The sequence below is a fragment of the Chaetodon auriga genome, chromosome 8, assembly GCF_051107435.1.
Source record: "Chaetodon auriga isolate fChaAug3 chromosome 8, fChaAug3.hap1, whole genome shotgun sequence".
Classification (NCBI taxonomy): Eukaryota; Metazoa; Chordata; class Actinopteri; order Chaetodontiformes; family Chaetodontidae; genus Chaetodon; species Chaetodon auriga.
In genome coordinates this window covers 7884467-7908962 of record NC_135081.1, presented here as the reverse complement: position 1 = coordinate 7908962, position 24496 = coordinate 7884467, and the positions used below count along the sequence as shown (strand labels likewise).

At 46.7% G+C, this 24496-nt stretch overlaps 1 protein-coding gene across 1 annotated transcript; it reads left to right on the top strand.

The window, feature by feature from the left end:
- Positions 1 to 363: 363 nt before the first annotated feature.
- On the top strand, positions 364 to 24174 carry zhx2a (zinc fingers and homeoboxes 2a). The gene is made up of 13 exons (XM_076736941.1): positions 364 to 803; positions 13935 to 14420; positions 14563 to 15261; positions 16588 to 16800; positions 17367 to 17630; positions 17745 to 17960; positions 18128 to 18212; positions 18454 to 18639; positions 19232 to 19641; positions 20711 to 20963; positions 21077 to 21236; positions 21605 to 21724; positions 22486 to 24174. The coding sequence occupies exons 2-12, from the start codon at positions 14322 to 14324 to the stop codon at positions 21720 to 21722; spliced, it is 2703 nt and encodes a 900-aa protein (XP_076593056.1). The 5' UTR covers positions 364 to 803; positions 13935 to 14321; the 3' UTR covers positions 21723 to 21724; positions 22486 to 24174.
- The last annotated feature ends 322 nt before the right edge of the window (positions 24175 to 24496 follow it).

The following is a 24496-nucleotide window of genomic DNA, read 5'->3' as shown; positions in this document are numbered from 1 at the left end:
GTCAGAATCAATTCTAAAGAGGATCCAGTGGAGGTCACTGTTGTGTGTGAGCTCACTGAGCCGTCTGTGCCACCTCAGGACAGCTTCTCTCAGCAGCACACACCGTGAGTAGCCTCCGTGCTGACCTCAGACTAACCTTTGTGGATCCAGATGTGAGCTTTCTGTGCGGAATGAAAGCAGCCCTGCGGTGTCCCCACTGCAGACCCGCATCCAGCGCGGAAAGCACTGCAGCAACTGCACACCTCACATGCACATGCATACGGGGAGATGGGGGGGCGAGAGAGAAAGAGGGGTGGGCGGGGTGAAAGAGAGAAGGTGGGACCTTGGGGGTAACAAACGCCCCCCTCTGATACTTAAATATTCAATTAGCTCCGAGCAAACAGGCAGGCAGGCGTCAGCACAGGGACAAGTTGACTGCAACAAGACGCAGTTCATTCATTTTTCCAGCAGCAGGCATGCTTCATGGAGCCACCAGCACTGCTCCTGCCGTCTGGACGGAGAGTTGTCTCACTTCACTCCGCCTGTTTGTGAACTTTTCACGGCTATAACACCATGGACCCGCTGTGGACGGACATCGGCGCTCCGGTACGGCATGCAAATACGTACTCTGACGTCGGCGATCATGTGGCTTTTGGCGTAGATCCTCCTTGTGATCGCCAATTTTTTCTTTCCTGTCGCCTGTTGTCTGCTCGGCTATTGGACCGCCGCGAGAGTGTTTAAAACGGATTTGGCTATTTCTTGGCTTCGCAGTCGCTTCGGGATTGCGCCGCACTACCTGAGCATCGCGCCAAAACGGTGGGCAGGTAAGAAAAGGATCAACTCTTCCTGTGTTTGTCAGACGGCTCGCCTCTGCTCCCTCTCCCCTCCTTCAAAAGTCCCTCAAGTTAAAACGGCATGTAGTTGTTTTTTTGTGCCTCTCTCCGGGCTGCCGAACACCCACACGCCTCTGTATAAATATTTCAACTTGTCTCGCCGCATGAACTTTGCCTGCCCCCGCCGTTTCCACCTGCGTGCTCACACAACGTGTCCGCCAAGTTGCTAATTGGACGTTTTCTCCGCCGGCGGTGAAGTTTCACTCCGATACGAGGTGACCGCGGTGGGAGAAGGCTGAGAGGAGAGACACCGTGTCTACTTTTCCTCCTCCCCGTGTCGACATAACCAGCAAAACATGGCCGTCCTTTGCCGACATGTTGTTACGTCGATGGCGAGAGGGGGAACATTTGGGGAGAGTGTTTTTCTGCGCCCCTCTGTCACATCTCGGGCTGGCCGGTGGAAACGGCCGTGAAACTGCGCTCCGCCGTCGGTGAACCCGCTCACGTTCAGCGGCACCGAGGCTTCAACGCAACTTTTCGAGTCCGGCGTTGTTTATAGACTTTGATTTGCGCGACTGTGATGTAGGCGTAACGTTACCCCTGGTGATGCCTCCTCCCCTCCGAGACCACGGCTCTCACTGCTCACACACACACACACACACACACACACACACACACACACACAGCGCTGTAGCTCAGGGGCTGACTTGTCGTTGCAGTAGGCCTGTGCATGCTGTGGAAAGTCAGGCGGGGAAGTCAAAACGCGCCGCTTCAGCCAGGGGGAAACGTGTCCCCAGCGCACCCAGGAGCTCCTTTTCTATTGAGATGGTGGTGGTGGTGGTTTGATTGGTGTCATGCAGCCTTCACGTTGCCCTGCATTGCATAGGCGCATAAGTGAAGTCACTGAGACAGTGTTTAGACAAGAAGTACACAAACAAAGCGCATGCCATGATTGGAAAAGCAGTCAGATCTTCCAGTGGCAGAGTTCAAACGGGGAAATTGTGCTTGCTCTTAAAGTGGAAGCCAGTGTACATCGCCTCCTGCTTAGATTTCTAGTTGTTTTTCATCGCTGTCTCACATAACCATAAATCTCATATACAGTGCCGTGTCATATAGGTTTATTACTGGGACACTGTGCCATAAAGTTTCTTTAAAGTCACCGTAAACTCACTGGCTCTCCAAGTAAGCCAGGAGTCACGTTCTTATCGGCCGTGACTTTACTGACCCACGTTAAATCAGGATTATTTGTCAATGTGAGAATAAAGTTGAAAGTTTCCTCTCTGGGTTGCATTTATTCAGTGGCAGAGGGCGGCCAGCTGTATGTGTGTGTGTGGTAAAACATGGCCTCACAGCACCTGAAACGAAATTTATTCCAATGAGCTTCGTGCAGTCAGGTCTGCAAACGTTACATTTAGGAAAAGAATCCCAACACGCTGCCATGCACCTGCCACTCGCTGGCCTGTACCTCTGCTCCATCCTGTCTTGCGTATAGACGTATGATAATGGTTTGATGAACGTACAGACAAGTAATGGTAATGATGATTTGACACGACTTCGACTCTGACAGCATTAAAGTAGCGTTTCATATCTTCCATATCGCCGGCTATGATAAACAGTCCTCGAGGCAGGTTCACTCTGCTGTAATTCAGCGCACCTGTTCAGCAGCGTACAGCCTCAGACCTCTGACAGCTCTGCACGCTGCGTCCCTACAGGTGGGCCGATTAATTGAAAAGCATTTAGTGTCTGTTGTGTATGCTGGTTTTCTAAGTAAAGCTGTCACCCAGCCATAGTCTGTATTCACCGTCTTGCGTCGTGTCTGATGAAATATCTTGTTCATTAGACGGCGTTCCCTTCATACTGCCATGACCTGTTATGTTGGATTTCCAAACATTCCTTGATCAACAGTGGAGCCCAATCTGTAAAAGATGTGCGAGTTTGATCACAGTGTAGTTACCCCCCCCCCCCCCCACACACACACACACACACACACACACACATTACCCGTTACCAGCGATTCCTCTGGGTATAAACTTGGCTTCGCTCACTAAGCCAAGCACTCTTGCTCTTTCCATGTGAATGAAAATGTGGCTCATGTTTGTTCTTCTCATGGGTTCCACTTGTGATCTGCCAAATCACACATAATGTTATATAATTGGGAATGACAACCAGCTCATTTTTACTGGTGTCTGAACAATCAAAGGGCTCCTGTTGATCAAAGTGAACGGTCACATTTCAAACCGCACACGCAGACAGTCGCTCAGCGCGTTGTGTAGCCAAGCGTCTCTGCAGAACGCCGTTAAACTGGGAATACAGCCAGACAGAGATGTTGTTATTAATGTATAGGAAATTGAGATATATGCAATTGACCCACCTAAATAAACTGAAACTTACCAAAGTCAGTGTGCTAGACAAGTGGTGACATTTAAAATCCCCATTGTTGTTCAGTGTCAGGTATGTAGGACATTACTGACTTGTTTTTATAGTTTGACAGATGCAAGATTAAGTCTGCGTTTAAATATTTTTTTGGGGGGGGAAATTGTTATTCTCAGTATTGCTCAGGGGATTAGAGAAATGCACAGATGTCACCGCCCTACCTTGTTGTCCATAACGTCAGTGATTGTCCCATCATCACTCCACTGTGACGGCAGCAGGGAGGGAGACAGAGACAGACAGAGCGTCTCAGGGAGGAGGGATTTCATGTACGCTCTGAAATCGTTTGCTTTATTTACAGTCAGGAGTTTGGCAGCTATTTTTGAAGAAGTGGCATGAAAATAAATCTCCCCTCATTGAATTGCCTGTTTTTGCCAGTCTTGCTCAGCCATGCTGTGTTTATCAATGTATTGTGACCTCTCAGAATGTCACCGTCAAAACATCCAGCTGTGAGGTGATCCACCCCGTTTGTTCCTGGAGGTGTTTATTCATTTGCTGACGGTGGAGAATGAAAAAGACTCCATCCATCCGATTCGTTTAAATGGAACCCTTTGGTATGGTCTGACAGCGAGGAGAGTGCCGTGTGGTCAGATAGCATTTGTATAAATGACGTGCGGGATCTAATTGTTGACAGTCGTCATGCGGCCAGATGTTGCATCTGGCAGACACAGCAGCAAATTGAAATTGTCTGACGCAGCTTCTGATGGCTGCTTGGAACTAACCTGCAGCAGATTGACAGTGAAACACCAAGAAATGATGTCTGTTTTTGAGAAAGTGGTGGCAGGCACTCCTCTTTTCATTCAGGTGTACGTTGTGTGTGTGCTGCTAACGCTATAGCTGTCCAGTGTCTGAGCCAGACTTCGCTCTGACGGGGGCCCAAGGGGCCAATTTGTCCTTTTCTTATAATAAACAATTCTGTCAAAGCTGTAAACCCAGCAAGGCCTTAAAACTAATAATACAATTAACAGTTTGTTTTCAATTTGACTAAAGAAATGAGAACACATTGTGAAATCATGTGTGTGAATAAAGGGGTGTTCTCCTTTCATCTGGGCCTAACTGTGCCACTGACAAATACTTGAATCACTACTTCACTGGCAGTCAACTTCAAAGTTCATCTGTGTCTGGAAAACCAGACCAGTTCTCATAGTTAGTGTTGATAACTGCTAAAAAAATTGCCCTTTTAATTAATCTAATCATTACATGCAAAAGTGTCATGTTCAGTGATGACTGGTATGTAGTGCTCCACTTACGGTAATTATGACAAACTGCTGGTAAGTCATGTCTGACAATTACAGCTGACGGTATCAGATGTCATGTCCCCTTAAGCTATAAAGTGATGTGTGCAAGCAGCTAACGCTACATTGTTTATGGACCAACAGACTCATCGCTCTGTTCTTTGTTAACAGCAATAACAAGCGCTGGCTTGCGATGCAGGTTTTACCAGGTAACGGCCAGCGATTCATTTACTAGTTTGGCTGAATCGCAAGATAAATGTTAATGCTTCTTCTAAAATCTGAAGCACGCTAGCAGAATCGATCCTGCCCTTGATTTTTATGGAAACGGTTGAGCACAGAGAGGTTGCAGTGATGTAGTGATGGATTGTGGCTCGCTCTTGCTCAAACCCTGGCTGATGATAACGGACCCGTGCTTGATTTTTCTGGGAGTTTGAGCCCATGTGCCTTTGCTGAGATACTGTGTGCTGCATGTTAGCTGAGATAAACAGAGAAATTAAGGACCGGTAAGCTGATGCTTTTGAGCTCACTCTTCCACGATACGTGGCTGTTATTTTTAGAGTTGTGCTCTGCTGACCTGTGCTGGTTTTCAACAAGTTTTTGTTTTTCACATTCATCAGGAACATCCAGCATTTCCTCACCGCACATCACACTTCCACATCCAATCCCGAGCTATGTAACGTCTGTCCATTCTCTTGGTGAAACAGTGGAGTGAGTCACCACGGGTTGGAGGACGGAGGTTGTTGTCATCACGGCCTGTCGTGCTCAGCCCGGCTCTGTGATGACATCACCAACATCTACGCTGCGCTTTGTTCCAGTGTTTTTTCGGCTCAGGTCCTCTCTCCGCTGTGCCTCTGCCGGCTTCTCAGACGTGTTGTTAGGTGACTAAGGCAACCACGGAGATGAGCTCATCACCTGTAGGTGGGGCTGAGAGGGAGATCGTGATGGAAGCAAGGAGGCAATTAGGGAGGCAGAGCTGAGGAGTCACAGAAGGAGAGGGAGCATGAAATCAACACCGAGCGACACTGCACGAGAGTGACGGGAGAGGGACAGAGAAGTGTTGGAAACTAAAGCCCTGCACGCACCTTAACGCTTAAAGGCAATTTTCCATGTTGGTGTCATGTCAGTTTCTGGTGTGAAAGGCTGCAATTTGCTGGGTCAGGCCTCGGTTGTATTCCTGGAAATCTACAACAACAGCCCGAGTGCAACCCAAAGCAGAAACCTTTCCAGGTAAAGCACATAAAAGGTCACAGCAGGCGTACATGTGATGGTCTTATGTGGCCACTAAGCCCCCCCCACATGGACAGAGCAGAAAATTGCCGTAGATTGTCAAGAATTGAAGGTGCTTCTGTTGTACTTAACGTGCTGGAAATCCAACCAAACTAGAGGTGTTACAAAGGGAACCGGTGACGCTCAGAGAGCCAGCGAGTGACAAAGAACAGAAAAGACACAAGAGACAGAACGTCTTCGAGGTGTGAATGAGAAACAAGAGACAACCTTGGAGTGAGAGACTGCAACATAAGTGTGTGTGTGTGTGTGTGTGTGTGTGTGTGTGTGCGCAGATACTACTGGTGGGGTCTGGTGTACCTGCGCTTTCTCCCAGTCCGTCATTTCATAAGTATTTTATCAAGGACTTGACTGCTTCATCGCTGCAATTATTATTATTTAAGTCTATGGGTGCACAGCAGTTTGTACAGCGGTGTGTTTCTGCATGTCTAAGCATGTATTAAACTACCCCGTGTACATCATCCACCAATCAGAGGGCTCATTTCCTGTTGCCGCTGCAGTCTTTCAGAACTTGACAGTACTTCTGCGGTTGACAAATCCCCTGGACTTAACAACCGCTTCATGTAACTGCCGAAAAAGTTTCATACCCTTTGCACACAATCAGTGTCTGCGTGTCATGTACATCATTCATGCCTGTGTGAGCATGTGTGTGTGGAGCAGCTCCCCTACTCCCATCCCACTGTGTCCTCCAAATTTTAAGTTCGGAGGGGGAGGAAAGGGGACGAAAGGAGAGAGAGAGAGAGAGAGTGGGAGAGCGAGCTTATAAAAGGCCTTCTGCACTGCACCACGTCAGCTGCTGGCAGAGCACAGACACACCCCTCCTGCCAACGCCAGACCAATGAGGAGAGGCTGGAGACAATTCACAGGCCACACCCACTGCAGCGAAGGCAGAGATTGACAGGTTGGAAATCTGGCCGCACTGGAGCACTAACTGCTTGCTGAGACTCTCACAAACACAAAATAAAGGGCGCCAAAGTCTCCTGGCTTTCTCATTTGGACTCCGCAAGACATTAACCCCCCCCCCGGCATAAATATTTCCACTAAACGCAACATAACATTGCATTATATTATATATCACTTATCAATTGCGGTGATTACAGTGCGGTAGACGTTAGACTGAAGTGTTGCAGAGCCCCTCCCACGTCCCTGTCACTGTTGACCTAATTTGCAGGCTGTTGGTTGGGTGCAAGATGACCCTTGCCCTACTCCACTTGTGTCTCACAGTGCATTTACTGTAACTAGAAACTCACACTTTTCCCCCAGCCCAAACAACAACAGCAGAAAAAAAAAGGAAAAGTGCATTTTTAACAGCGGCTAAGGTCTTAAAAGTTGACATTGTGGAGTACAATGTTTCCGTGGGAGAGAAGTGCACCATTATCAGTGTGGCTGTCTGTCTGTGCATGAGGCCATTAGGGAGAGTGAAAGAGAGGAGCGTAGAGCTGGACAGGGAGAGCGCAAATAGGACAGCAGAATCAAGTCAAGGGGGGTCATTATCATGTAAACTAAATACAAATGTTCAAGAGGGATAGTTTACCCCTGTGTTACTCAGTATGCTGTAATGAAACCCTGCCCAGCACACCATCTGCTTTTCATTTCACTCGCAGCCCTCGGATCAAGTGAACGCCTGCTGACGTGTTCGCCTTCGTCACCGGGGTCACTTTGTGTGAGTTTCTGTGGGGTTGCGGCAACAAACTGAATTGAGACAGTTCCACGACAGCGTGTGCGTTGGGCGCACATCGTTTCCTGGTGTTGAGAAGGCACAGGAAAACAGAGCCACCGTGTTTGCTCCAAACGGTGTGAAACAGCTTCCTTTGAGTCCAGCAGTGGGCTGTAGCAGTGACTGCTAGATTTGGAAATGCATGCAGATGACGATGCGGTCCCTAATGTTTTACATGTACGCTGGCTTGCACAAGGTCGGACACAAGGTTCCCTACCTCTGACTCTGTCCTTCTGACAGACTAATGATGTAAGATATTCGTGAGAGTTAGTTAAATGCATGCAGAAAAAGTGAAGTTTGGCTGGATTTGAAACGCCGCTGCCGTCGTGACTGATTGACCTCTGCTGGGTTTCTGCTCCTGGATGCGAGCGCACACTCGCACACGCTCTCTGTTGGTTACAGTGTTACCATAGTAACACAACCATCAGCCGCAGAGTGGGTGACACTTGGATATTTTTATAGCTTGCCCTTTGTGTGTAACGGTGTGCCTGTGTGTGTTCGGCGAGGAGACAGGTCTGGCAGTGTGAGACGGGTGTATGTGTTCATTGTTACGGTGAAGCAGAATAAATGGAAGACTGGACTCTTGATCGAATGCGGTGCAGCCTGCTTGACAGTGTTTCCCTCATAAGATATATAGGTCACTGCGTCTCATACAGTGTTTGGAGATTGAATAAGGTCACAGCAGCAGTGGCAGGCTCGCTTTCTGTAACTTCCACGGGGAAGTTTTGCAACTCGTCACAAAAGATGGTGATTGTGTGACATTGCAGCGACACCGGTGGCTTCAATGAAACGAGGTGGAGGAAAGTCGATCGGGAAAAAGTGAAAACGTGCTGTATCAGCAATTTAGAGCAGGAAGAATTTGCTGATGTGACAAAATCTGGTTAGAATTCAGCTTGTGTGTGATTAAGGCTGCTTTACTGTGTGTCAGCCAAATGCCAATGATATGTCAGAGGCAAGTTACAGACATTATTAGTTTGTCCACCACAGAAACCTGACGAGACTATTAGCCCATCTTATCTAAGCATAAAGACTGGAAACAGGGAAGAAGCTTGGCTGGCTCAATCCAAAGGTACGGTGAGGCGTTGTGATAATGATGATGCTGCCGGCGGCTGGTTTCTCAGGTTTGGGTCAGTCAGTCTTCACTTTTGAAAAGAGCTGCTCATTGGTCGTTGCTTCGCAGCTCAGTGATTTCATGTTGTTGGTCGTCAGATGCATCAGCTGGTTCCACATTAACGCTCATCCTGAATGAGCTTTTAGCTTCTTAGCTTTGAGCTCGCTCAGTGTAAAACTTGCCCGTCTTCTCCGTCACAGGGGGGTCTTGTGAAAGCTGCTTGTTCAGCATCCAAGGAACTTTATTCAAGCACATTTGTCTTTGCAGCTCATCCAGTTGAGCATGTTTCAAGCTGTAAAGACTCTTGAGATTGGTCCTTTTCATCACTGTGAGCGTGTCCCCACAAACCAACTTAGACACACTGGCTCGCCAACAAAACACAAAAATGAAAAGGTTCATTTGTCCATTTCTCTTGCAAAGCCGGACACTGAATCTACTTATGTTTTGTTGCCATGATGCGTTGACATAATATCAGCCAATGTATGTGTGTTGCATTCACAGACCACTCTTTTATGTTATCTTCTTTATTGGTTATGGTCTTGAGGGCCGAATATCACCTTGGGACCAGAGGTTTCCACCCCTGTTTTAAGGGATCCTTATTTTAAATGTTATTTCTTTATGTATAAAAATGAAAAGAAAGAAAATCATCCAATATACTCAATATTTCCATCAGCCTCAGAAATCCAGTAGTAGCCATTTTCTCATTTATCTACGTTTAGTCTTTATCCAAGCTCAGCAAAAGTAGTGCTGCTCTGTTGCTATGCAGAACATACCGAGCACTCAGACACAGCGCAGCGCTGCTTTGCTCCACAGGAGCCGCGTGATGAGATTTAAATTAATTCTGCGACGGTCCGAAATTCTGCCTGTGCCACCCCTGCTGGGATGAGTTGTATTAATGGCAGTGGTGCTTCTCCTCAGCTACACAATAGAGACACACACATTGTCCTCCTCACTGCAGTGGCTGACTTGAGGAACCGGCAGTCAGGAGGGAGATCGCAGTCAAAACACACAGACTGAGAGAAACACACCCCGTACAGCAGCGCCAACAAGGCCGTGTGTGCGCTCCCTCGGTGCAATATGTTTGCGTTACTTGTGATATAAATTGTGTGGTGGAGGTTCAAAGTTTTAGTTAATGTAGCAGCAAAGTCATGCTCGTGTTACAGTCAGCGTTTCTGCATCTTCTTGTCTTGTTGTGCTTGTTATTTTAGAGCTCCAGTCTAACAGGATGGTTTGTACTTCATGCATGGCTTCAAGTACAGCAGCTGCAGAGGTTGCCATTCATATGCCTCTGTTTTTGTGATGACTGCATGCCTGAAAACTCTGGCGCTCGGTTGGCTGTGTCTCCGCGTTCGTCTCTCCAGCCGCCGCCTTTCTTCAGCAACAACAATGAACCTCACCAGAATCTGCCAGTTGTTCAGCTGGATCTTTGTTCAGCCCCAAGGCACGTTGTTTCACATTTTAGGCACCGCATGGCCTTACCAGAGTGCACCTGATCAGTCTGCCTGCATTATATAATTCAATATTTACTGTATATCATATCAGCAGTGTGAACTGGTTGCCCTGCATTTCCTAAGCCTTGAACCTCACGTGTGCTTTCCTTATTATTGCCTCACTGAAAGTAGAGCTGCAACCTTTTACCTTAACCTCTGAGTCAGGTAGTGCAGTTACCACAGGGATCCCTAAGAGAAGTTGTTTCCCAATCATTACATCGTTGTAAACCTCAGTTAAGAGAAGTTGAGCCATGGACGTGTGTTTTTTAACAGAAGGCCACACTACTTTTCATAAATTTCCGTTTCTGTGCGCACCGTCATAGCTCTCCCCCCTACTACACTTTGAGATTACATTAATGATACACAGAAATAGAAGGCGAGTCCAGTGCGCTGCTGTGACTCATCTGTTCAGCGTCGCTCTCTTCTCACTGCTGTTTGGATAGATATCCTTCCTATAGCACCGCCGTGTTTCTGCTGTATTAGATCATCTGTCTGTCTTCATGCATTAAGCAGGCGCTGTGGTACGGAGGATGTGTATTGATTTCCACTGCGTTCTCTCCAGTATGTATGCCAGTGTGTAGCCTAAACTGATTACTGCCAGGGCTGATAAATGTATTTGCTGCCTGGCAGCATTAATGGGAACTCCTTCAGAAAGATGGCTCCACTAATATAATGCACCAATCAGACAGACAGACAGCCAGACAACAGGCAAGTACAGACAGACGGGCTGGCAAGGGGATGCCAGGCTGAGTATTCATACAAGTTTAATGAGCATCCAGACAGTGGGGAGTTTGTGGCTCCAGCACAGAGCTCACTCAGCACACACAAGCTAACTGGCTGACTAGGTTACACACAGCAACGGAAAGGTGGGAGACTGACTGACATGACCTGGGTTACGAAAGCAGCCATGGCGTCCATGTTTAGTTAGTTAATTAGCTTCCCTGCCTGAAATAAAGTGAAAGTCATCATGTGAAAAGCTCAGACGGCTTACTCCCGAGTAGCCAGCGAAGGCAGTAGGAGAGCTGGCCGTCCCTCCTCCACTGTAAACGATTTCGGTGCCAGCGTACCCTCAGTGTTCAGCGCTCTTTACACAGGCTTTCCTCTTTGTTTGAGACAGTCAATGCACACGAGTTTAACTCGCCTGCAACATCTCCAACTGCAGAGCTGTTTGTGTTTATATGGTGTAAGCTAATGCTCCTTTCCCTCAGTCAGCCTGTGCTCGAAGTCTGTCATGTTGTCAACACTTTTTCTATAAATGACTCAATAGGCACGTATTTAATATGCAAAGCGGTGTCTGATGTCATCCAGTGACTTGTAGCAAATGTTTGAGGAACCACTGGCATTAAAAAGCTATGTGGCAGTTGTGTTTACAGACTACTAATATAGATGCCGCATACATGGAACTGCTCATCCTCTCTCCCTCTGCTTGTGTGGGTTCAACACACCAGTGGGAGGTAACACCGTCCAGCTACAGCTCGGCGCTTTCTCTCTTCCATTCTGTTCGCAGTCAGATCCTCATCCAGAAAGTGTTGAGGCTGTGTCGGCAGTGAGGCGGCAGAAGTTCAGCAGGTCGCGTGGAGTGGCACTTCAGATGCAGCTGACGGATGCATCTCTGGCTCCTTCGTACCAGATGTTGGTCACATTGTTGGATTTTGGTCAAACGTGGAAGCGACAGAGGGACAGTTAGTGGAAAACTGAGCGCATGCACGTGCAGCGTTTCCACCATGTGTGCTCTTAGAAGGTATTCACCCAGAACCCAAAACAGGGGTAGGAAGCTTAGAACCCATTCCTGCTGCAAGCTGGCCATGGCTGTCTGGGAATATTCTGGGAAGTGGAGTCTTTCCTTCTCCTTGTGTTCCCGTCTGACTTTGAGTGAGTGAAGCAGGAGAAACCTCACAGATGCACCACACCGCTCTGCATCCTGGGGTTTCCCGTGCTGTCAAGGCACACGGCCGCCCTGTCAGTTATCCCTGCAAGATTTCTGTTTCCCTGAAGATTTCTAGGTTTGTTTTCTGCCTCTGAAACCTCCAAACGCAGTCCCGCACACAGCTGGGTCATCCCCGTACATACAGTCTCAGTCAGTGACACGGATGTAGCAGCTACTTCACTACATCTCTACGTCCATGGTTGCTATAGCGACACCATGGTAATGAGTCTGCATCCTAATGATGCCTGGGTGGGTTGTTTGAGGAGTTGAGATATCTCAGGACAATGAGTCGACTGGCGAATGACAGCCTTCGAGGGTGCAGTGCCATGTGATTAATGCGTAGAGGCCCAAATTATGTATGTGACACTTCGCCGTGATTAGAAAGTACAGTCTCAACCTGCAGAGCTGAGCCCCAAGTCACACTTTTCTCATATTCGCAGCCGCCCCACCCTTTTGCGATGTCCCTGCACACCCGGCCTCCGTATGATACTGTTGAACAGGATCTTTGTTCGGTGAGGTTAAGCCTATTTCTTCTGTCAACATTTACTCACATTCATCACATTTGATTAGTGTTGTATACAGGAGATTTTAATTTACACTTTGCCTCATCCTCTGTGCTGACTTGGTTTTATGGAGCCTCATTACGTCCTGATAGAAGAGCCCCGCTGCTGCATCGACTCATTTGATTTTTACTCATGTGAATATGAGTATGAAGCTTCTGCATGAGGCCTCCAGAATATCAATCGACTTCACTCAGATAAGCTTCTCGTCTCTCTCTCTCTCCCCTCCCTCATTATAATATTACCGTTGGAAAGTTTCCTCTGCCCGCGCTCGCTCAGCTTTTTCCGAACTGCTTTTTCTTGACGGAGGTGTCATTTCACGGAACCCAAATAAAGATGCTCTTCACTTTTTAAGATATGTATCTGAAGCTGCTTTGTCTCTGGTTTCTCACTCTGTTCACACTCGGCAGCACGATGTGATGTATGATTAGTCAATATTTCTCAGGTCTCGCTGACAGCCGCGGACCTGTCGGCTGCATATATTTGCATACCAGCTGTGTAATCAAACCACTGTTCTCAAACTGATGATGAAAGTTTGCACTCTCTGTAAAAAGACACCACAGGAGCCCCTCTGTAAAACTTCTCAAACCAAAAAAGCTGCTTGTGAAGGATGTTTTGAGTGATGCTCCGGTTGTGGGTTTTTTGACTGGTTTGCTGGTCCGAGGACGGGATGCACGTACTCTGGATTTCCCCACACGCTGTTCCTTCCCTCCGCCAGCGTGAAACATGCTCATTGAAAAGGGCCGTGCTTCTTCAGACCTCTGGCGTCCTGTGATTTTTGCTCCACTGCCATTAGTGTCTATTTCTTGAGGGGGCTGCCTACAAATCCTCTTCTTTTCAGTGCTGCGCTTGTCTGGCAGTCGACGACCTGTAGACCGTCTGCTCTGCCGCGCTGTTTGTCAGCTTCCTTTGACCTTTTTCATTTTGAGACTTTTGGCTCTCTGGCGGAATGTTGACTCTACATCTTGGGTGGCTGCTTGCGGCTGATCCACATAGGACGCCGCTGAGCTGAAGTAACCCAGCGTGTTGCTTTTCTTGACATGCTCAAACCAGCGTGTTTTGTGCCCCTGAATAGGTTAGCTATGGGTTCTTGTTCATTCTCCTTTTGTGTAAAATCCAATGTCTCAGTTGTAGTTTTAACCAGTTTCTCCACATAAATCCACTTTGTATTGAATTTGTCTTCATTTCCCTGACTTGTATTCAGTGACAATGCGTCAATCTCTGACTTAAATGCACTCCAATCATAAATGGCAGCAGTAGAGGAAACAAAGGGGGAAAAGAGGGTTTTTAAACAAAAGCAGGACAAAATTAAAATGTGGTGTTTATATTATTCAGTTTTCCTGCTGTGGCTCTTCCGTTTCCATCCAGGTATCATCCTGTCATGCAGTTCCAGGAGGTCGGCCAGCACTGGAGCTGACACCGTCGGCGAGCACGGCCTACACTACGCTACAGCAGTCCCATCTCTACCAGACCTTCACCTTGCACTGCCCTCCTCTCTCTCCAGCCACTAATCTTACCCCAGGGGAAGACTGTTCTCCAGACTCTTGGCTGCTCCCTCCTATTCAGAGGCTGCCCTGTGTGCACTGCCTCTCCTAATACAAGAGAGAGCCCGGGCCTGTATCCGGGTCCTAGAGCAAGCCGGTCCTCTCGACAGTAGTCGTGCATCCTGGGCACGTCAGCTTCCTTTATATCACCACTGGCCGAGCACAGGCACCAAGTGAGGGCAGCTGTCCACCCAGACAAACTACCATCAACATGTCCAGTCGACGGAAGGCCTCCACTCCCTGTATGATCCGGCCAGACCAGACCATGGTGGAGCTGGACGATGAGGCGGAGGAATCACATGACATGGAGGTGAGGGAAATATGATTCAGTTCTTTTATAGCTTTTTTTTTTGTTGTTTATCGTTACAACTGATCTAGTGATGTGTGTATGATATGTAGAGTTGAGAATGCAGTTTCCTCCAAATCTGAACTCTGCCTTCTTCCTCTGTCAGACAACAACAGAGAACCATACTGAGGAGGGACCTATGGAGACAGATCTCACCACAGAGACGGAGCCTTCTGTGGAATTGGACCCCCCCACAGCTCCAGACAAACCAGCTACCGAGCCCCCAGACCTTTCCAAGCCTCAGCGCAGGCAGCAGGGGGGCTACGAGTGTAAATACTGCCCCTTTTCCACACAGAACCTCAACACTTTCAAAGAACACGTCGACGCCAACCACCCTAACGTCATCCTCAACCCCCTGTACCTGTGCGCCGTCTGTAACTTCAACACAAAGAAGTTCGACACCCTGACAGAACACAATGAGAGGTGTCACCCGGGGGAGAGCAACTTCAAATTCAAACGCATCAAAATGAACAATCAGACAATCCTGGAGCAGACGATAGAGGGCTGCAGTAACAGCGCCGCCATTTACAACACACCCAGTGCCATTTCCGGCAAAGGGGACGAACTCGGCACTCTGCCGCTCAGCAAACCCACCACGGTCAAGATCGGTAAACCAAAAATAATGCCATCGGATAGTAAACGGACAGAGTCTCTCTTGGGAAAACTGACCCCAGACCTGGCCAAGAAACCAATCACAGCGCTCAATGTGAACGGGACGGTCATCATCCCCGAGTCGACCCTACTCAAAGCAGACAGCCTTTCTCACATCATGCCTTCCCTACAGCGGCCTCTAAACTATACCCAGGTAGGACTTTTGTTTTTCTTATATGCACTATTCCTGTGCAGTTAGACATTTTGGAAACACTTATTTAAGAGTTAGAGGAGAAAATTGATCCCACTTTTCATTTCTGTATGTTGAAATAGAGAGTTACAGCCAGCAGGCAGTTAGCTAACCTTTGAATACATGTTGGAAGTAGCCTGGCTCTGTTCAAAGGGGACGAACGCTGCTACTGATTAACACATTATATCACGTTTGTTTAGTTACTTCAGGTATTTCCCAAAATGTTGAATTGTCAGTGCTAAACTAGCTGAGCTGAAAGACTGGAGGCAAATGGTTTCATATCTGTCGTTTTTACAATTACAATTTTGGTGGGATTAAACAGACAAAGATACAACCTGCTCATTAAAGAGCTTTTGATATGGATTTTTTTCACGACTCAGCGCCCTCGACAGTCACGGCTGGAGGCGAGGAAGAACTGAATTTGGTTCAAAGGTCACAAAATTTCACACAAATGCCTCATAGGATAGAATGATGAAGTGATGACATTTTATATCCAGAAACACTTTTCTGGCTATTATTCAACACCATCACTCAGAACAGAAGCAGAGATTGTGACCATATTTCACATTTTCTAAAGTCTTCACTATATATAAAGTCTGGAGAGACATGGATATAAACTGCAACCTGACTGGTCAGTGAGGACATACAACCATGAGACAGTAAGTCTACTTTCATCTTTGGACAAAGCCAAGCTAGTTGTTTCCCCCCACTTCCAGTCTTTATGCTAAGCTAAGCTACCTGTCTCCAGCTCAATGCTTATTACAAGATAAAGCAAGTGTCCAAATTGTCTAGCACTGGATTGAAAAGTTAGCTTTGTGGAGAAGTTTGCAATTTGACAAATTAACATTTTAATGTTTTGCTAGCAGGGCTTTATTTCATGGGTCTGTATCGGTCTAATCATTTCCTTGGAAGCTTCCTGCAGAGAACTAATCTAATTAAGTGCTAATTATAAGGAAAAAGGAGATACACTTGTTCATTTGGTGTACTTCAATTAATTAATTCCAATTAATGGTGAGTGTAATCAAGAGAGTCTGTTAGTCAGTCAGTCGGTCAGCTGAACATGCAAAAATATCGAATTCGCCGACAAGGCAAGCATACAAATGACCGGATATGGAGAATACATTTCCAAGGAATTTCTAATTTTGCCTGTAAATGGTGCCAAATTACAAACCCGTAAAATAAAGTGTTACCTTACAGTTTTTTGTTTTTCATATCCACCACTCCAATTTTTTTGCGAATACACAAACTGAAAAGTCATTTGAGTCACCGTTGCTTACTGTATGACTTCAGGTGCCGAAGATCGCAGTGCCCCTCAACACAACCAAATACAACCCCTCCCTGGACGACAACCTGACACTCATCTCCTCCTTCAACAAGTTCCCCTACCCGACACAGGCTGAGCTCTCCTGGCTCACCGCAGCCTCCAAACATCCAGAGGAGCAAATCAAAGTCTGGTTCACCACACAGAGGCTCAAACAGGGCATTAGCTGGTCTCCTGAGGAGGTAGGAATTATAGTAATAAAAACATCTGAGGCACTCTTTAAATTCCCTCGAGTGTGGTTTTGCGTGTCTTTACCAGGTTTTTTTTTTTTTCAAAAGTCAGATGCTCCAATGAGGCATCAGATGGTTTCCCAAAGACTTTAAAAAATAATGGTGGTAGAAACTGTATTTCCAGCACCTTCTGTTCCAAATACTCTTAATTAACTTGCTTTCAGATTCCAGATAATGAGAACAATTAACCTGGGCTGTTGGTAAATGTCATTATCACTCTGAAGCAGATTATAGCTCAAAGCACAAGTACACAAATTGTCTATTGTAATAACCACCGATTCGGCTGGGGGCTTTTGTTTGGCTACTGATCCGCATCCAGAAATTAAGCATAGTTTTCACTTTTTATTTCACTTTACACGAACAAACAACAAACTATCAATCTTGGATCTCTCGGATTACGGTAACGATAATAATAATAATAAACAATAGCTTTTCAGCTTGGCAATCATACGTACAGAGAAGAGATTTAATTCTTTTTTAAACTTACAGGTATAAAAAGTACTTTCCCTCTATGACAGGTGGAGGAAGCCAGGAAGAAAATGTTCAACGGTACAATCTCCTCTGTGCCTCAGACCTTCACCGTGGTAGCTCCTCAGCTCACCTCTCAATCATCCACCAACCTGTCTGCCCCCGCTGCAGCCTCCAAAGCCATGCAGCCGGGAGCGTCTGTCCTGCAGTCCCTCCCCTGTCAGCTCCTGGGACAGACCAGCCTGGTGCTGACTCCTGTAGCTAACGGCTCCACCGTCTCCTGTGCGCCGCTGGCACTCACCGTGGCTAACCAGGTACAAAACATGCGGGCAGGAATGTTAGCTAGTACGGACACAGGAACATGAATGTATATCGTAACGTGACAGACGGATGATCCGAAGCAGTCAAATCTTCCGTGTATACCACAGGTGGCACAGTCGCTCAAGCGGCCCCTGGCCTCCCCTGTGATCGCCACAGACAGCAAACGACCCTCCATCATTCAGACCATCTCGGCGCCCATGGTCACGTCCAAGCTGGTGTCGCCCAAAGTGCTGAGTTTCACAGTTGACCCCAACAAAACAGCCGAGCAGCTGTCAGTACTGAGGTCCAGCTACACACAGTGTCCTTTCCCTGAGGAAGATGAGGTAAGAATAAGTGAGTGAAATGTCATTCTTTTGTGCCATAAGGATTTTTTTCGCGCCGCTCTTACTTTCTTCTTTAGTGCTGCTGGCTTTTTTTTTTTTTAAACACATCACTGTCACTGACAAACACCTTATTGTTTCATGTTATGTTGCATCTTGTCATGTGATAGATTTACAGGCTGATAGAGACCACCGGGCTGTCCAGAGGAGAGATAAAGAAGTGGTTCAGTGAACAGAGGCTCCTTAATCTCAAAGGTCTGTTGCGTGATCAGAGCCAGACAGATTTGATGATAAAACATCCTGACTGTGATTAATCGTGTATCTGTCTGTAGGGTTTAAACAAACCAGTTGTGGTTCTCAAGTGTGGGTATTAATTCCTAAACCTTTCAAAACAAATGCAAACTGAGAAAGCGGATTGTTCCTCATCATAGTCAGTAATCTGTCAATGGTCTCTTTAGTAATATCAATGAACTCCCTCTGTGTGTCTCTCTCGAAGGCGTTCCTCCACCTCCAGTGCTGGTGAAAGCAGAGGTGACACCATCACCCAAAGATGGTCCCGTAAAGAAAGCAGTCCCCAGCCAGTTCCCCCTGCTGGAGAGGGTGAAGGGGAAATCATCGGAGCAGCTGAAGGCGCTGGAGGAGAGTTTCCAGAGGAGCAGCTCTCCAAAGGAGGCAGATATTGGTAAAACCCTCCACCAACCAATTTGGTGTTGGCTTATTCTTACTTGGGTTTGAAGTATGTAGCTTGAAAGCTGATGGTCCCAGCCCGAGTCCTGAATTCAGATGCGAGAACATTGTATTTGCCTACAGAAATGCAGGACAGCCCACCTGCAGGCTGGTAGCGAATGAATAAATCAGCCTTCCAATCATGTCTTTTTTTAGCATCTGTTTACATTGTGAAGTTCCTGAGGAAAAAATGCAGAACTTTTAAAGTACTTTTGAAAAACTTTCTCCCTGAAGTAGGATAAATTGGGTGAGAATCAGATGGTCAAATAAGCAGTGGAAGCTCAAATTACTTTAAAAAGTCCAGTCGTGTTTTCTTCTATTTATATGAGTTCACAGCATGTGACTTAATTTTCTCTCACCCCAAAGGAGCTGCTGGCCCGTCTCAGGTGGGTGCCTGCATGACAGGAATAGCAGAAATGTTTTTAATGAGCCCATTTTTAAGTCCCCTGGAGAGAGACTGAATTCTCAGGTTTCCAAAGAAAAAAAAAAACCCTTCCACTTCAAGGTAACGCAGCTCATCTGATCCACTGAACTCTGTTCCGCCACAGACCAACTGGCCCAGGAGACCCGGCTGTCCAAGACCGAGGTGGACTGCTGGTTTTCAGAGCGCAGGGGGCTGAGGGACAACATGGAGAAGGCGTTACTCACCATGGCGTCAAAGAACACGGAGGACAGAGGAGAGCGGCCGGGAGCCCTGCTGAACGGGGCCTCGCATCATCGGGAGCAGGACGCAAAATCTCAACGCACCTCTCCTCATCCTCCCGTCCTGTCCTCCTCCTCCTCCTCGTCCTCCCCTCCCGTGCTCGCGGTGTCCTCCCCTCATCCACCAACCCTCTCCTCCTCGGCGTCACCTCCCATCCTCACTTCATCCTCCTCCTCTTCTCCCCATCCTCCCATCCTGTCGGCCTCCACGAGCCCGGCCCCCATCACCACCCGCTCCCTCGCCCTCCTCAGAGAGGTAAGGAAAGGAAGACACGCCGACACCGATCAGACGACAACATGCTCAAATACATTTCTATTCATAATGAATGATGGGCTTCTAAAGGTATCGAGACATTAATGAGCTGTGACTTTAAAGAGATTAGTTGATGAGATTGCACTTTTTTAATCTGAAGTGAGATGTTTTGTGAAGTTGATTCATCTTGAGAAGGAATTGTACCAGTGCTCGAGGAAAAGACGTGATTGACACGACATGATGAGATTTGCTGATAATTTAATATTAGAAGTGAGATAAGACAGCAGGAGACTACAAGGTCAGAGCTGACAGACTAAAAGAGAAGCTGCTGGAGTAGTGTTGTCTAGAAAACAGCAGTATCCCATAGGATTACAAGGCCTATAAATGGAACATATATCCACGAGAAGTCTCTTGTTTTATGCTCTGTAACACGTTTCACAGACAGAGGCTGTCAGTTAATGATGACCCATATATTTCAACTGCCAAAAATCTGCCAAAAAAAAGGTCCATTAGCCATATATTAAGCTGTCAACAAAGCCGGTGTGTGTGTGGAAGATTTTAAACATAACTCTCAGCTGAATTGTTAAAGATGGCAGCTGACTTCCCTCCTGTGAGTCGCTTCCATGTTTTACTGCCAGAGAGAATTTGGCAAGAATTGTGACGCTGGAGCAAAAAGGATTTAGCTAAATGCTAACAACGGCGTGCTAACATGCTCTCAGTGACAAGACCAACATGCCGATGTGTGGCAAGTGTATGTTCTGTGGTGGAGGAAGTCTTTAAGTAAGGTGAAGTAGAAACACTGCTGTCTGCAAATGTTAATAATCTGAAGTAGAAGTAGAAAGTAGAATGAAATGGAAGGACCCAAGTTTAGGAAATGTAAGTAATTTCACTTCTCAGTTATTAACCACGAGCTCCTGTAAAGGTCTTCACTCAGCTTGAAATTTGGAGCTTTGAGTTTCTTTATCACACAGGTCCAATCATGCATTTTATTTTTGCTATTTAACACTGAACTGAATATGGATTTTTATGGCATCAAACGTTTTGCGCTTCATCACATCATCTGTCTCGACAGATGTTCTGCCGGACGCAGTGGCCGTCTCCTGAAGAGTACAGCCAGCTGGAGGTCCAAACGAGCCTTGGACGCACCGACATTGTCCGCTGGTTCAAGGACCACCGCTCAGCGCTGAAGAGCGGCGACACTCTGGACTGGATGGAAGCTTTCCAAAAGCAGAACCCTGTCGAGCAGCAGAAAGCGGGACAGGAGCAGAACGGCCAGAGTTCTGAGACAAACCAGAGCGTTTCTTTGGAAGTGAAGGCGGTGAAAGGTGAGTTTTAGAGAAGAGCGCGGAGTCGACCTTTGTTCCAACTTGTATAAACCCCCTGCTTGACCTTGTGTTTTATCTGCTGGATGTTTTTAATTCTATAACCGTCTGTGCAGCGGAGGAGGCAGGTGAAAACGCAGCAGCTGCAGTAGAGCACTCCAAGCTGTCCGAGCAAGACAAAGTCCAGTGGTTGACTGACAGATTAGCCCACAGCGTGGCGGACCTGAGCCGGACCAGACCGGACCAGACCAGCTCGAGCACGGCTGACAAAGGGAGGTGGGTGGAGAGAAGGGAAACGGTCCTTTATCCTATATTTACTCTCTGGAGTGAGATTCACGTTATAAAGACAAAAAAAAAGAGCAGCTCGCTGCCAGTGTTCAATTGTTTTAGAGGAATATCTGAGGAGTTATTTTAAGATTTTTTTTGTGGAAGCAGGCTAAAAATACAGCACCGTACGGGCAGTGCAATGTGTGGATGCTGGATTACTCCATCCTCTGCACCTGTTATTTGTTGCATCCACTACTTACTTCTATGGCTTTTTTTCACAGAAGCATTCAATGTGCAAATAAAAATCTTCCTTTGATTTTTGTTTCTAGTTCCCAGAAGCAATCTGTGTTCAGACTTTGTGTCCGCTTCCTTACCAGGTGGGTAAAGGTGACCGTGGCTGTGGGGGACGAGAGTGAAGAGGCAGTGGAAAGACAGAGGCTGGCAACAGACGCCGACATTCTGACCTTGGAGCAGCCTGGAAGGGTCACTGGTTGATGGTGAGTTGAACTGGTGAAGAAAACTAGTGCGTGATTTGTTCACGTTGAGAAATGTGTAATGAAGATTTCGCTGCATCTCTCCCAATCAGAAAAGGGTTCATTGTAGGTGGCAAGATATAGGACATGGCTGCTGTCCTACAGGCTGTGGTGCCTTTCACTCAGTACATGCTGGGATATGCTCCAGCCCTCCATGACCCTGAAAGGGACTCATTGGCAGCAGAGAATGGATGGATGGAGGCTGGAGATGGCTTCTGAAAGTGTCACCGTGTGACGAATAAATAGATAAATAAATGGTGAACTGCGCCTTTAAGATGCCACAGCTGCAGCCTCCAGTTACCCAGGAAGTTATTAGGGTACAATTACCACTGATTGGTCCTTCAAAAAGATGGCACACTGGGATGGCAGGATGATATTTGGACTACACCATCATTAGCACTGAAGCTGTAGACGCCCGCACACACACAAACACAGCGTTACTGTCACAGGAAGGCAGAACGAAGAGGGCACGCTGTGTTCAATAAATACAAACTTTTAGAATAATTAGCACATTTGACAGCAAAGTTTAGTTTCAGGGCACGTGTATAGTACCGTGTTTTTGTCATTTTCTGATTTCTAAATTTCTCAGTGACCACTGCAGTCAATTATAAATCTGGAAACGATGTTCATAAATCAATGCAATGCATTTCCTTTAGAGGCAAGAGCTGTGATTTCTATTGGCCAGCGTGTTCATTTAAGTCTGCTTCCGTCTGATTCTGTTCCAGGTCGAGTAAATCACTGACTGCTGAGTCACCAGCCATCAGGCGACGACTCAAGATGACCAAACGTGGAAGCGGTGATGTAACTGTCTGCCTGGGGTGTCATCACAAAGCGCCGGGGCCCACAGTTTAAGCACTGATGTGTTGTGCAGATGCTGACGGTGAGAGGAGTGCCAAAGCTGGACTTGGACTACTACACTTTACAAAAGAAGCACCCTTGTAAATGTTTTTCTGTATTACGAAAAAAAAAAAGTTTGTACAGTTTTACTGGGAGGCCAAGTTTTGTTACATTTTTAAGAAAAAGTCTGACTGATGCCCCAAAACCTGGAATGTTTTTTTTTTGTTGTTGTTGTTGTTGTTCAGATCAAAATGTATAATAGTCTGTTATTTCCTGAAAATCGGTCCTTTTTTTTTCTTTTTTTTCTTGAGAATCATACCTGCGGCTGCTCATCACGAGTAGTATTTGATGGCACTTGCATATATCCCTGTGGTAGTGACAGATATCTACATGCTAGGCCACTTTTTCTCTGCACTGTCACCTTGTTTCCAGCCCTCGTACAATTAAACTTGTGATGGTGGAAATCACTCAAAAGCACCAGAGGGGCTGTTCAGAAGGAGCGACAGTGGTTCTGAGCAATCCAAACACAGCTACAGCCGCACTGCTGAGAGGCCAGAGGATGAACACAAGCAGCCACATGAGTCAACCAAGCAAAAACGCATTAGGGCGAACGGACGGATGAATGAATGAATGCACTGTGCATCCCAAGTTCCAGTATCTTTTCTTATCATCTGGTTCACGCGTCAGTACCCGAGGCATGTTTAAGAGGCTTTGAACAGCACAGAATGTTCCTTTTCCTGATATAGAAATGATTAATCACATAGGGAAGAGAGTGGAGTGTCTGTGTGATCGCACCATGCTGCCTTTTCAGCTCTTATCTGACGTTTGCCGTCTGCCTCAGAACTGGGTACAGCGCAGACCGGTAATGATGACTTCAGCATTTCACTGCTTTGTTTGAAAAACTTGAAATCTTCTTGACTGAACTTGACAAGAACATGTGAGAAAGTGTTTGACGCATGACAAAAATAACGGAAGCTCCTTTTATTTGAGCCGTGTCGGATATCCGTTTTGCTCAGCTGTGATCTGTGAACACGTCTTCGTCGTCTCTCTAGGTTTTCTGTCTTTAGGAAGGTCCTTCTATTCAAAGCCGGATCGGGTTTTGTTGACGTCTGTACAGTCAGTCCAGAACACCTGAACGCATCGTCTCTGAGTCAGAGATGATCAAACCTGTGCGGATTTTCTGAAAAATGTCAAAAAGCATTTGGAATGTCACCGCTGTCAAATCAGTCGTGAACTGCTTGCATGTGCTTCAACGATTTTCCTTTTTAACAGCTCACTTTCCAAAACAATTTCAAGGGATACCTGTGGTTTGTGGGTCAGATGCGAGCGCTTGCAGTATTTGTGCAAGCAGAAACAGTGAAGTTGAACTGTCATTTTAAACTGGTTTGAACAGTGAGTGTTTGGCTGTTTGCTGGCTGAATGTCTGTTGCTGCTGCTGACGCTTTAGTTTCATGTTCAGACGAGTATCTGGGATACTGTACATTTGGTTTGGCTATAATGGGAAACCGCTTGCATTTTCATTTTCTACTTTAAGTCTGCTGTAACTCAGTAAATACAAAACCGACTGTAAAACCGTCTTGGTCTTCCAGTGTTGATTGTGTGCATCGGAAAGCCGAGGATGGATGAGTGACAAGGAGACGACCTGCTTACTTCAGTGCAAAATAGTTTTGTTCAAAACAAGTGAGGAAAATCAGTTTTTTGACTGTTTTAATCAAACACACTTAAGCAGCTCCACTTATTCCAGCTCAGGATTTGTTAGTCAAGAGTCCTTAATGGGCCTTTTTGTATGCATGTTGCTATTAGCAGATTAAGTGGCAACTCCAAAACTGTCAGCTGAACAACATGTAGCTAAAACCTTCCTGCCAGCAGCCCACTGACGACACAAATGATTCTGCTTTG